The sequence below is a fragment of the Micrasema longulum genome, unplaced genomic scaffold (assembly GCF_059751315.1).
Source record: "Micrasema longulum isolate JH-2025_06_02 unplaced genomic scaffold, ASM5975131v1 h1tg000098l, whole genome shotgun sequence".
Lineage (NCBI taxonomy): Eukaryota > Metazoa > Arthropoda > Insecta > Trichoptera > Brachycentridae > Micrasema > Micrasema longulum.
This window is the reverse complement of record NW_028277304.1, coordinates 622,629-635,497: the sequence shown is the minus strand read 5'-3', so window position 1 is coordinate 635,497 and position 12,869 is coordinate 622,629. Positions and strand designations below refer to the sequence as shown.

Sequence of the window (12,869 nt, the reverse complement as noted above, 5' to 3'; positions counted from 1 at the left end):
TTTTTCTTGATAAAAATAAAATAAAAAGTTTTTCATGAAGCGCAAATCGCGATTGAATAAGTGAATCTAAGATGAAGACAATGATACATGATGAACAGCATTGCCAAGCTCTATTTGGTGAATTTTGGTAGTCAGAGACGAGAAGTTCTGTAAATCTGGGGAAAAATTGATGGATCGGGTATAAAAAATTACTCTCACAAAAATAGTAAGGAGTTTTATCCATGGTGTACGCAATATTTTCCACGCGATCAGTAGAATTTCAATACAATTTGGAAGATCGGTATAATCTGGCCAATCAAGATTGGTCAAGTAGTCATCCCTGCTTATGAAACGTACAAACAAATGTTACTGCGAAAACTAGCTGTTCGTCAATTTGGACCAGTCAGACTCGAGATTCTGTTCAAATCGGTAGAGTTGGCAACACTGATGATGAATGAGATTTGTGTGCGTGTTCCGGTTACGTCCCGCGGCAGGATGTCGGGAACCTACCTGGATGGAGAGGGGCGAACTGCCGTTATTGTTAGCCCCGCCCGCTCCCCCACTGGCCGACACGATTCCAGAGCCGCTGTTAGCAGAGGACCCAGTGTCACAAGTGAATAGCGATTGGGTCGCACACAAAAGCAGTTGCTGCAAATGAAATGTTGGCGTTCCAAACAGTCCGAAAATTCTCCAGAGGAAATTACAATACAAGGCGACCAGATTCCGCAAATGTGCCAGCAAAATTTGAGTCCAAAATATAGTTTCTAAATTGAGGACTTTTAACTCTGTCAATTTTGAGGCATTGTTATCAGCAAAAAATTTAATGATATGACTGAATTTGTAAAAACATCATTTAAGGATAGAAATGGATAGATGCAATGATTTTGGTAAACTTAAAAGTATTTTTTTTTTAATGCACAAAATACACAATTTTATTATAGAGCACACTTATAATTTTTTTTTGTCCCGACTTGTTAGAATATTCCGTGTTAAGTCGGGACTAAAGTATGTAATTGTAAATAATGTTAAAAAGTGTGTAATTCACAGACCTTTGATTAAAAGCAGAATTTAAAACATGTTAATAGGGATGTAAAAAATGTAATAATAACATTGTATGATAATATAATACCACTCTTCGTAAAGCGCAGTAGTTAAGTTTTAATCTTATCAATTATAATACTAAATTATTCATATTTCATAAGTAAGGCTAGGAGCATAGCTTGATCATATTTAAAAATAGAACAGAAAACATTAGAGTGAAATACTTTGAATAAGTATTTGATAAAAGACATAAGGTATTAAAATTATAATACAAAGTAAATAATGTTAAATAAGTGTCAAAGTAAAAAGGCAAATATTTAAAAAAAAGAATTGATAACAAAATATTGGGTCTCTGATCACCTTGAAGAATTCATAAGAGATGGATTATACTGTTGATAATAATTATTTAAAAAAAACTGCAATTGTAAAAATAATCACAGTTTATATCAACATTCTTTAAATTATATTTTGTAAATATATTTAAAAATGATTTTGTGCATTGTGATTATTTTGAAAATAGTTTTTGTCAATGCACATGAGAATATACGTGTATACGAGTATATACATAGTATATCTAACCATAACCAGTGCATGTGCATTTTGTTAATTACGTACGATAAATATTAATATGAATAAGGGCATTTGGAAAGTGAGCTATGTACACACATAATATGTGAATAAGAAAGGAAAAAGGTGATTAAACCCCCTTGTACACAAAAAACGAAGATAAATCTAATGATTTGCGACACTCAGAATGCATTTGAAAAACTCAAACAAAACTTGATAACTCACTCAAAATAATTGAAAGTAATTTCTTACAAATATGTTTCTTGGACTATATTTGACTAACTGATCAGTTTTCATAAGTTTTCTTGTGACGCAATGATTAATATTATTTTGGTTAATCAATTCCGTATAAGCCATAAATTTGTTACGTAGTTATTTTTAATGATTCGGGCTATGCGCGAAAAAATACTTTTCCACTTAGGAGACCTATTTGTTATTGCTGCGTAGATTTTCATAGTCACTGTTATCAATATGTAACTTTATTAAGTGATCCCGTGTAAGTTGGATTCGTTCCGACGTTTCGGCTACCATTGCGGGAGCCATCTTCAGGGTGAACGGTGAATTTTACCGATTTCCGGTGAAAACGGCTCCTGCAATGGTAGTCAAAACGTCGGAATTCAACTTATACGGGATCACCCAAAAAAGATACATATTGATATTTGTTACTGTTTCAAATGAAATAAAATTGACGAAAAAATATGATTTATTTTAGAAAACCGCCAAAGATTTTGAATGAATATTTTTTGGTTTATAAGGCTTTTTCAAATAAGTGATCCTATCAATTTTGATTTGCGAATTTGTGTTGATTTCAACTGAAAAAGTTTAAAAGTCAATTTGAATATGCCTATTTATGAGCTTGACAATACTCCTATATGGTGAAAGAGGTGCTTTTGTAATGATGTTGAATTCATAAATTAGCGAAAGAGTAATCAATCAATTTTGTTTCGGTTTTGTAAATATTTTTTTTTGATAACATCAAGATACAGATACTAATGATTAAATTTCACGAAAATCTATAGATAGAAAAAACGATTATAATTGAACACGATGAATTATTATATTTCAATAATTGATCAAAATAATTAATAATTAATAATTTATCTTGAATCAGAAATATGGGCAAACAAAAAAAAACAGCGCTGTATTTTAGAAACACTATTAATAATTCATGTACAAGAGGGTTACAAAAAAGATGGCACATTTTGGAAATTATTCAAGTTAAATAATTGTATTGAAATAAGTTAGCAAGTGGAAAGTTTAAAAAACAAGTTACCTTGAAAACAGATGTATCCATTAAAGTCAGGAACAGTTTTCAAACAAATATCGAAAGCAAATAGCTAAAAGATATAGTAGGTATATAAGAAGAAGAAAAACTAAAGGAATATAGTTTTCTAATCTCAGAAATAATAATATTTAAATAAAAATCTAGAAAAAAATATAACACCAACATTCCATTTGTGTAACAGGTTTGTGCAGAACATATTCACATATTCTATTAATATGTTTTTATACAAAATATGATTTTGCTAAATATGTTTTATATCAAAAATGATGAAAATCATTCAGCCAACATGAATCGTATGTAATGAAATGAAAAGCAGATATATAACTATTAACTATTATGACAGAATGCATTATAAGGTAGCTAAGATGGCATGATAAGTTGTTTCACGAAGATGTCCTATAAAGTCAATTTGTAGACGTAGACCTGTGAGATGTTTGTATTGCATACCTTCCATTTTAACAATTGCTAATAATAGATATATTTTTTTTCAAAAACAATGACATACAAAATGTAATGCCAGTTAGCAGTACTCGATAAATCATTTAGGGACCTATTTTTAGTATCGATAACATATCTTCATTAGAAAGGGCCATAAGATTGAACACATTTTAAAAAGATGGCACCTATTTAATAAAATAGTAAAAAGGTGAATTGTATTTTGTATATTCACATCTCATTTAACTATTTGTAACATATATCAATATACCTGTACCTCAGAGGCAGACAGATGCAAATCCAAACGTCAAATGTTGAACAATGGCCTAAAGAATCTACTTTCTCTAAGTGATTTCTAATAATTCAGAACATTAATTTGTATTTTCAGTAATGAAATACATTGGTTCTTTTATAATAAGGCTTACATTTCTTCAAAATCAATGGACATGATCATAAACTGGATACGAAAATCGAAATGTCATTTCATCAAATTCTGGATTCGCATCCGCCTGCCTCTGAGGTACAGATATTATTTTGTATATTGCAGTATGACGTATTGTAATGGGTATTTTATAAATTATGTACTATTTTTATAATAATGATTTATATTTTTTAATTACATTGATTGATATACCTATAGAAATCCACTGACAAAAATACATAGTATGGTTAGTGGAATCAGAGTGAGAAGCAGACATTAAAAATAAAATCAGTACTCTGTCAATTGTGCAGAGTAAATTTATTAAGAAATAGAAAAAGAAACATTATAACATGCCTAAAACTAAAGTTTATGTGTAAAAATAGGTTAATCAAGTGATGTCCATTTTCGGTGATTTAAAATTGAAGCAGTTGATAAAAGTTCTGTCTATTCTCTCTGTGGAAGACGGTTAGGGATTATGGCTTATATGGACAGCTATTGAATTTTTGCCTACACGAGATGTGGCCTCATCTTATTGGAACCTGATTTGTCAATATGTGAGTATGTATATGTGACGTATTAAAAATTTAAAATCTTCAGAAAATGTTGGGAATCGAAAGACAATAGATGTTGGTGAGAGTGAAGGGAAATTTTCATCAACAGTTTCAATTAGCAACGGTGAAAATGGATAAAAATGCATCGCTTGAATGATGTCATTTTTCTATGATGTCATTTTTACATGATCCACAGTTTTACGCATGCTATATGATATCTCTATTTCGAAATAAAAAATGCAAAGAAAATTGAAGGAGGATTGATTTCTTTTTTTAAATTTCTGCTTCCATAGCTACATCATGATATAAATATTAACGTAATTTAGTCTCGCTCACTAATTGATGAACGCCAATATGTGGCACTCAACTAAACAAACCGAAATATAATATTTAAAATATTGGGTTATGGTTGAGGTCCATCTCTCGCTCAAGCTACCGTTTTATCCGTTTGGTATTTTTTATACAAATTTAGAGTTAAGACAAAGGTGACATTGGAGAAAGCGTGAACTGACGAGATATGAAGGTCGTCCACAAGAGACGATCTTGACAGATATTCTGGGGCTAGTGTTGAATAAAATATATGTAGGCAGTGCACTGCACCTATGCAATACTGAGAAACCTAAAAAGATGTAATTCGTACAAAAGACTATCTAGTTTTATCAATGAAAATGTGTGCAATAGTGACGCATGGAATGATAAAAGAATAAATAAAATAAGAGAACTTTAGTATCTAAAGCTTTTGTAGAAAGAATCTTTAGTGTAATGGGAAACGTCTTGTAAATACTGTAAAAATTGAATTAACGTCGCATATTTGAAGCACTGTAACAGCCCATAAAAAGAGCAGCTTTGAATTCTGAGTACACACGCCTTTTGTGATTTTCATGACAGATAATGCAAAACAAAAAAAAATCTTGTCAAGTTGTTTTTCCAACACATCTGGAAACATTACTTGAGACTGACAAAACTATATTTTTTTTATTTAGAAATGGTTTGCATAATACATAGCTATTTATAATTAAAATTTATAAGCATTTGTTTAAATTATTATTGCACTATCTGTATTCATACAATGTGAAAGTTCAGTGTTACGGGAAATTGGACGCCGAAAATGTTTTCTTGCATGGGGTATAAATTAAAGCATTTAATTGTATGGCAAATTTCTTGAAAATGCATGAAAAAATTTAAAAAAATGAACTACATCATAGGTCATTGTGGATTAACCAATCAATTACAGTGTTGTGATTGATTCCAGGTTTCCGGGTAGCCATTTTTTTCAACATGTAGTGTATTTTGATGCTATGGGGTTCTACTTTTAAATGTCAGCACAACTCACTTCTAGGTTAAAATAATGCCATAAGACAAAATAAAAAATCGTGTGTTTCTATTTAATATCTGCAAGACCTCAATTCTATTTTAAACATAGTTTTTAAACCAGTTAAAATACCCTTTTGGTGTTCAGTGGAACCTCCGTATTTTGTCAACACTCATATTTGTAATATTCAATAATGAATTATCACATTTAAACATTGAGGTAAATAACTAGAGTAAACATAAGCGTTCGAAATATGTTCGCTAAACCTGCGGCCGGACTTTAGTCTGTTGCGAGCGTTCACCAGCTACTTTTCTCCTCGAAATGACTAAAATGCCTATATGTAGATACTGCACAAATCAATTTGGAAAAGCGATGGTATAACCTTTCACCGGCGAGTAATGTTCTTGTCTTAATGAACACTTGTTTAATGAAGCTATTTTAATGCCAAAAAACAATTCGTGAGTTACCTCCTGTCTCCATCCTGCTCAGTTAGTTGGGCGTAAAGCGAAATGACATACTAAATAGAACTTACAGTAGACCGATGTAAACAGTTCGTACTTTTTACTGTTTAAGTTTACTTGTTTATGACGTGCGACACTTGCTACCTCCGTAGGTCATTCCCTTTCCTTTAGGGATGACTTTTTAGCACGGATTTGTATGGAGTGCTATCTCTTTATATTATATCTCAATGCATTTAAATGTCAATTTTCAATCTACAACCGGTCCTAGACAATAAGTAGGTCTTTTTTTATTGATTTATTGAGTAAGAGAGAGGAGGACATCAGGTAATATCTGACATAAATTTCATTGGAACTGGTAGGCTATCTACCTGTTTGGCAAATCCAGAATCTAAACCAAATGCGATGCCCAACATGTCCAATTACATCTAGTAAGCTGCTGGCCAGTAGACGTGGATAAAACCCTGTCACCGAGAGGATACGTGTCACTTGATCTGCATCACCAAAAAGACCGAATCTTTTAAGTAGTTCAATTGAACGAATGTGTCTTTTGCTCATTCGGCTTATTTAGGTCATCATATCTCCGCATCTTTCGCATCGTCGTATCATTTGTGTCTCCATATCTTTCGTGTCTTTCATGTCTCTAGTTCGTTTTGTTCTTTCGTTCGCTTGAGCCAAATGCGTAGGAGTGGTGAATAAAACAAATAATTATAAACCTTTGGCTGGTTTGTCAGCATGATTTTCTTTATAGATTTGATTATATTGTTCTTTAGATATTATAATATCACAAACCTGTAGAAAACAGATAAATTATTTTATTTAGAAAAAAAACGTCATATTATATATTATCGAAAGTTATATTTCATGCTAGGTTTATTTATTTTTTATTTACTTTTACAATGAATTTTTAAAATCCCTTAGAGAGTTTACATTTTTAAAAATTAGGTTTTTATATTTATAACGTGTGCAGTTTTAATATATATTATGAAATAAACTAAGGCAAATTAAAAAAAATATACACAAATAATATTTTTAAAAAAAACATTAGTCGGCCTCTAGCACAAAATGGATAACTGACCTAATAAGTTATTCCACAACTAGGTTGTTATTTTTTACATTGTTTCATTTATAATTATTTTTTAATGTTATATCGTCCGATTGGACTGTTATTCTGAAATTGATATATTTTAATCACTTCATCATTTTAAGTTACTTTTTTTTTAATGTTAATTATTGTGGTTTAACACAGGCACAGACTAATAAGCCATTATAAGGTTATAAATATGAATGTTTTTATAATGAATTAATAAAATTGTTTCTGTAATTATTTATACAGCAAAATAGAACAGAAAAATACATAATCCAATAAACTCAAGTGAACAAACTAACCTCTTGTTCACATTAGAGGGCATTAATGAAAAACGAATACCTAATGTTTTCATCTCAACATAAATGTAAATAATAATTCATAAAATAGCATTTTTATCACAACATTTCATAATTAGTGTCAATTAAATTTTGCAGGAGATAAAGGAGAAAAATGAACAAAGCAGCCAGTTTAGGCATTTAGGTACCTACTATGGATACAGAGTGTATGTGTAAGTATCTAATCTACCTACTAACCACAGAGATAAGGACACAATCTCGTTCAATGAATGAACGAAATGAGCTAGAGATCCATAAGACACAAAGATATAAAAGATCCAAATGACACAAAGAGCCAAATGACACAAAGAGCCATTCAGTTCGTGAACTAACTGCCCGAGATGAAAGAAACATGTCTCTAGTTCAATGTTTCTGACCTTGTCAGTATGACAGGGTCGTTCGCGAACTACACACCTCTACTGGCCAGACTATTGATGTGGTTGCCGAATCTTTGCCGGTACACCACACTGAATTTCCTAATCTCGTCTATTACTAGAGGCACTTGTAGATATTCGGCGTTTCTGGAAAACCAAGGGGCATTCGCTACAGCACTCAATATAGCTCAAGCCATAGCGAGGAGATAATATAGCTTAATGTTTTGAGTGTGTTCAAATGTTTAAAGACTAATACAGGAATATAACTCCGTTAGGATTTCTCAACCGAGATAAAGGAATTGTCGGGTGATTATTCCCCAATTATTATTTAATCTCAGTTTGATGAAAGAGTGAATTTTAAAAACAAGTTCTTGATGAATATTATATACCTACAAATAAAATGTTAAGATTTGTCGTTAAGGTTATTAAAGCTAGATTTACACAAGGACAAAACAAAAGATAGGACAATATTGTATTGTCCCAGCTCTGTGAACAGCCTCGACCGCGCAGGACAGGACACTGGTAAAATATGAAAATTCAGCCGTAGTTCACACGTTAGTGCTGCAAAAATGAATAAGCGACGACATTTGTTATGAGCGAGTTTGCGAAAAAAAATAAAATATTATACCTAGATGTATTGGAATTGTTTAAGGACAAATATATATTTTTTTTTTTTCTGCGGCCGTCTTCGGCGCGATTAAATCCATCGAGTAAATCCCTTTTGTCATACAGTTCTGTCTGTGCGCGCACTCGTAGTGGTGGGGGTAGTCATTGTCTCGCAGAGATAGCCGGCCTGTCTACCTCTGTGACAATGTCTCGGAATAATGTCCTGTCTTACATTTGTAGCAATTTTGCTGTTCACACGTGGATAATATGGCAGATGCTGAGGCAGAACAATATTGTATCGTCCTCATGTAAACTCTACTTAAGAACTAACGTAAAGCATAAATATAACATCAGCAGAGTACTGAAATAATTTCTACTATTTTTGACAGACTAGATTATAAACATATAAACTTGTAGAAGCTGAAATAGCATGGCAAGAAGCAGATTATGCAAGGCCTCAATTAATCAAAATGTTAAGCATACAATAAAAAAAATACATATTGATAATGATTATAAAAATGTACATATTTTTATAATATGAATATTTTATTTGAAATCACTACAGTATTCATATTGATACCAAGCAATTTCGGAACACAACTTTATTCAACCACTTGAGAAATTCAATTATTAAAAAAAAACCATTTGCTTAATTTTATTAGTCATCGATTATTTGGTAGCTATATAATATAAAAAATATTCAATATGCAAGTAAGATTTTGTAAATAATTCTTGATAATAAAACTAACGTGGTAAATAAATCACTACATACAAAAAAACACAAACTTAGTTAAATCTGTTAAACCGCTACATAATGTTATGCAAATGTATCAACCAAACCAAAAAAAAAAGAAAATTAAGTACTTTATTTGTGAAAGAGGTCTGGCGAGTAACTAGCCTTAAATAATATATTCATATTAGATGTCTATTGAAATATATGTTTATGTAATAATTTTTAATTTTAATTTTTATCTACTCAACACAGGGCTCTTGGCCTCATAGAGCAAGGGATACGTTATTATTATTATTTTGTAATAAAAATAATCTCAACTGAGATACATAAGTATCCTAATAACATCTTTTAATAGATGCTTGCTTTCCTTACAACAATTACATCCCACGTAATATGGTGAAAAAGAGTTAAAAATTAGGTTAGGTTCGGTTAGGTTAGGTTAGGTTAAGTTATGTTAGATTAGATTAGGTTAGATTAGATTAGATTAAAGGGATTTTCTAAAACAGTTAATCGAAATGTCTATTTTGTAAATCTCAACACGGGCAAAATGTTTCATCAATCAATCCATCAAAATTTATCTAAAAATGTAATAAAAAACACAAAAATATTTTATTTTTAAATTGAAGTTTTGTGTTTTTACCAGGTATCGAACCCGGAATCTTCCGTGCGTGAGTCAAGTGTCTTAACCAGTACACCACGGGGGCCCTTTTTTTACTATCTGTAAAAATACTGAATAGTTAACAATTTTATCATTGTCAGATTCTATGTGAATAATTACATTTTTTAGTTGATACAGAAGTTACACAGATTTTCACCGAAATCATTGGTCAACAGTCTTCTCATACAAAACGACATTTTATTCATTTGAAAGAAGATTAAATAAATGTTTTTTTAATTGAGTGTTAATTTGATTTCAAATATTAAACACAGGGTTATACAAGTGTACATTTTATGACCATAGTCTGTTTTTATACATCGAAACAAATTTATATGTGTTTACGGCCAAAATATTTGGTAAAATAATTTGGTTGTATTCGTTGATATATATTTTTGGTTAAATTAGCATGCTAATTGTCAAAAATCCGGGACATTTGCATAGCACTACATATTAGTGTAATAAAAATGTGTGTTTTTCCATATAAAGCTTTTGAAGCGCTAGAAAACAATACTGGTCGGAAACAGCACTACGTTATTTTAAAAATACATCTAATTTGAATTTGCCAAAAAATGAAAAACACCTTATATAAAAACAATATTTAGTTTTTTATAGAAAAAGGTTTACTTAAAAAATATAATGAACAAAATTTAGTAAAAGCTCACTCTACATAAAAGAGAGAGGTTCTCATGATTTGGAGAGGAGTGCTTTAAAAAATAAAAAGTTTTAAAATAAAATCACGTGTAAAAGTACAACACGTATGAAGTTGAACAAAAAATATAAGACTCGAATGGTTGAAAAAATTTTTTCACAGCCATTTAAAATTTTGCAGTTTTCGATAAAATCTTGAATGAAATTATTCCTCTGTTAGAGACTTAATTTTACAAATATCAACAGATGTAAGAGCTTAAGAAAAAGGGATGTTTAGGAAAAAAAAGCGACGTTCAATGGAAAAATCGAACATAGGCAAAATGGTGAATGTTACACATTGCGCAAAGTGACCATTTAAACCGGTCAATGGTAGGTCATGAGCCCTGTAAATGCCTAGAATTTTGCGCTCCTTTTTCGAAAACGCTTTCTGTCTCTGTTGTAATATTTTTAACATATTTTAATATTTCATTTCCAACCGGTTTCGGAGCAACACGTGCTCCTTTATAGGTAATATAATATTAAGAATTGAATATAAATCCAATTTAATTATGAAACCTCAGGAGTCTAATACATATCATCACCTTCATTTGAATACAATGTGTATAAATGATAACATTACAGAAGACAATAAAAACTTTATAAATCAGTAATTTTGCATAAAACTTTAGTGGATTTTTCTTTACCAAATATTTTGATTTTAACCCTTCCAAAGTCCCCCCATGTAGGATATTAAGTTAATTTTTTTTTTAATCATCACTTTGATTTGAATTTTATGAATAATCCTATATTGTAATGTTCAGAATGTATCAAAATTACTAAAATATTTTTCTGCTGAAAACTTGCAGTAACAATTCACAATTGTCTTTGCTTTCCCCCGTGCATACAGCAAACATTACAATTCATCGCTTTATAGTTAAATAATTGTTGATGTATTCGGTCAGTTAGCACATGTACTTTTTGATAGTTGGGTGCAATATTCCAGCCATAAACACAAAAAACCGGATTTCGTGGTTTACATTTTATTTGGATTTCCGCTCGCAACTTCCCGCCTACCGCAGAGAGAGCAGCGCGATGCCATATAGCATCTTCTCGCAACAGAATTTTATGAAAAAATATCTGAATTTCGCAGAAAAGTTGAAATACTATAAAACAGTTAATAAACACAACCACGACATTTAAAAAATTCTTATTTATAGCGTTTCAGCTGAGGCATTTCTGGTATCCCCCCCAGGATTTAGCGGATTTTGAAAATATGTTGCTCCAAAACCGGTCGGTAAATAAATAAAAAACATAATTGTTGAAAACAAAATGTTTTGATTTTAATTTTATTTGCATTTATAGTTGCGGTGATTGGTGCGTTCCGACCAGAGGAATTTGGGCATGCTACCGGCTACAAGCACTTACATTCTTAAGCCTGAGGTGCATGCGTCCCGTGCTAGGGGAGGAGCGCCCCTGGTCCTCCGCCCTCCGCCCGGCCTTGGGGGTTACCTGCACGCCGTGCTTGGTGTGGAGGTGGCGGCTGGTCTGCTTCACGAGGCAAGACACCAGTTCGTCCTGAAGCTCCGCCACCTCCAGGCATTGCTGGAGGGCGTTCTGCGCCAGGACCACATGATAGTCGATTCCCGCGTGCTCCACCGCCACAGACATGAACAGCTGGCAGCACTGGAAACAGAAATAATGATATTTACAGGGTTTATCCAGAAAGTAAGATCCATTTATATTTCTCCCTATCGCAGTTTAACGCATACGTGGCAACACCACTACTGGCATATGAATGAAATTTGTCTGTTTTTAAAGACCTCTGGGACATTCATAAAATATAATTGTTGTGTTTATTGTTTATGGTACAAATAAATGTTTAAAATATAAGGCAAAAAGATAAATAAAACAATAACCGTATTCACAGAAAAATATTTATTTATCTATTGACTTAGAAGTTACGAAATAAATATGAAAAAAAAAACTATTTTGGGGACGTACAATATTTGTAAGACCGTAGTTAAGGTTTAGTAAGTACATTTAACCAGCCCACATTCAACAACAGATCTGTGTGATGTACGCAGATTTTGATTTTAAGTGATTTAATGGGAGGGAGCCAGACAATCTAGAAAAGACAATAATGTCTGGCCAAATTGAAGGTAGGAGACGCCGGGGTAGAATCCTATATAGATAGACTGACCAAATAAAGGTGGCTACGGGGCTAAAATTGGATGAGTCAGTTTGTTGGGCTGAGGACAGACTGAAGTGGAACAGACTAATCAGAAGTGTTCATGGTGATCACGATCCTCAGCATTGAGGGACCGCTTGGAAGAAGAAGAAGAATAAAGGTCGTCCATCTTTAATTAGCGGTTCGTCGTCGTTCTAGTAGTTCCTTGG

At 32.0% G+C, this 12,869-nt stretch overlaps 1 protein-coding gene across 4 annotated transcripts in view; it reads right to left on the bottom strand.

The window, feature by feature from the left end:
• Positions 1–12,869, bottom strand: part of LOC148284657 (uncharacterized protein CG43867) — a 650,259-nt gene that overhangs the window by 21,720 nt on the left and 615,670 nt on the right. For all 4 annotated transcript variants that reach the window (XM_088236990.1, XM_088236998.1, XM_088237015.1 and 1 more), the window contains 2 exons: positions 11,898–12,155; positions 490–627 (listed from right to left, as the gene is read on the bottom strand). In XM_088236990.1, coding sequence (XP_088093116.1) covers positions 490–627; positions 11,898–12,155 — 396 coding nt within the window. The remainder of the gene's footprint in view (positions 1–489; positions 628–11,897; positions 12,156–12,869) is intronic.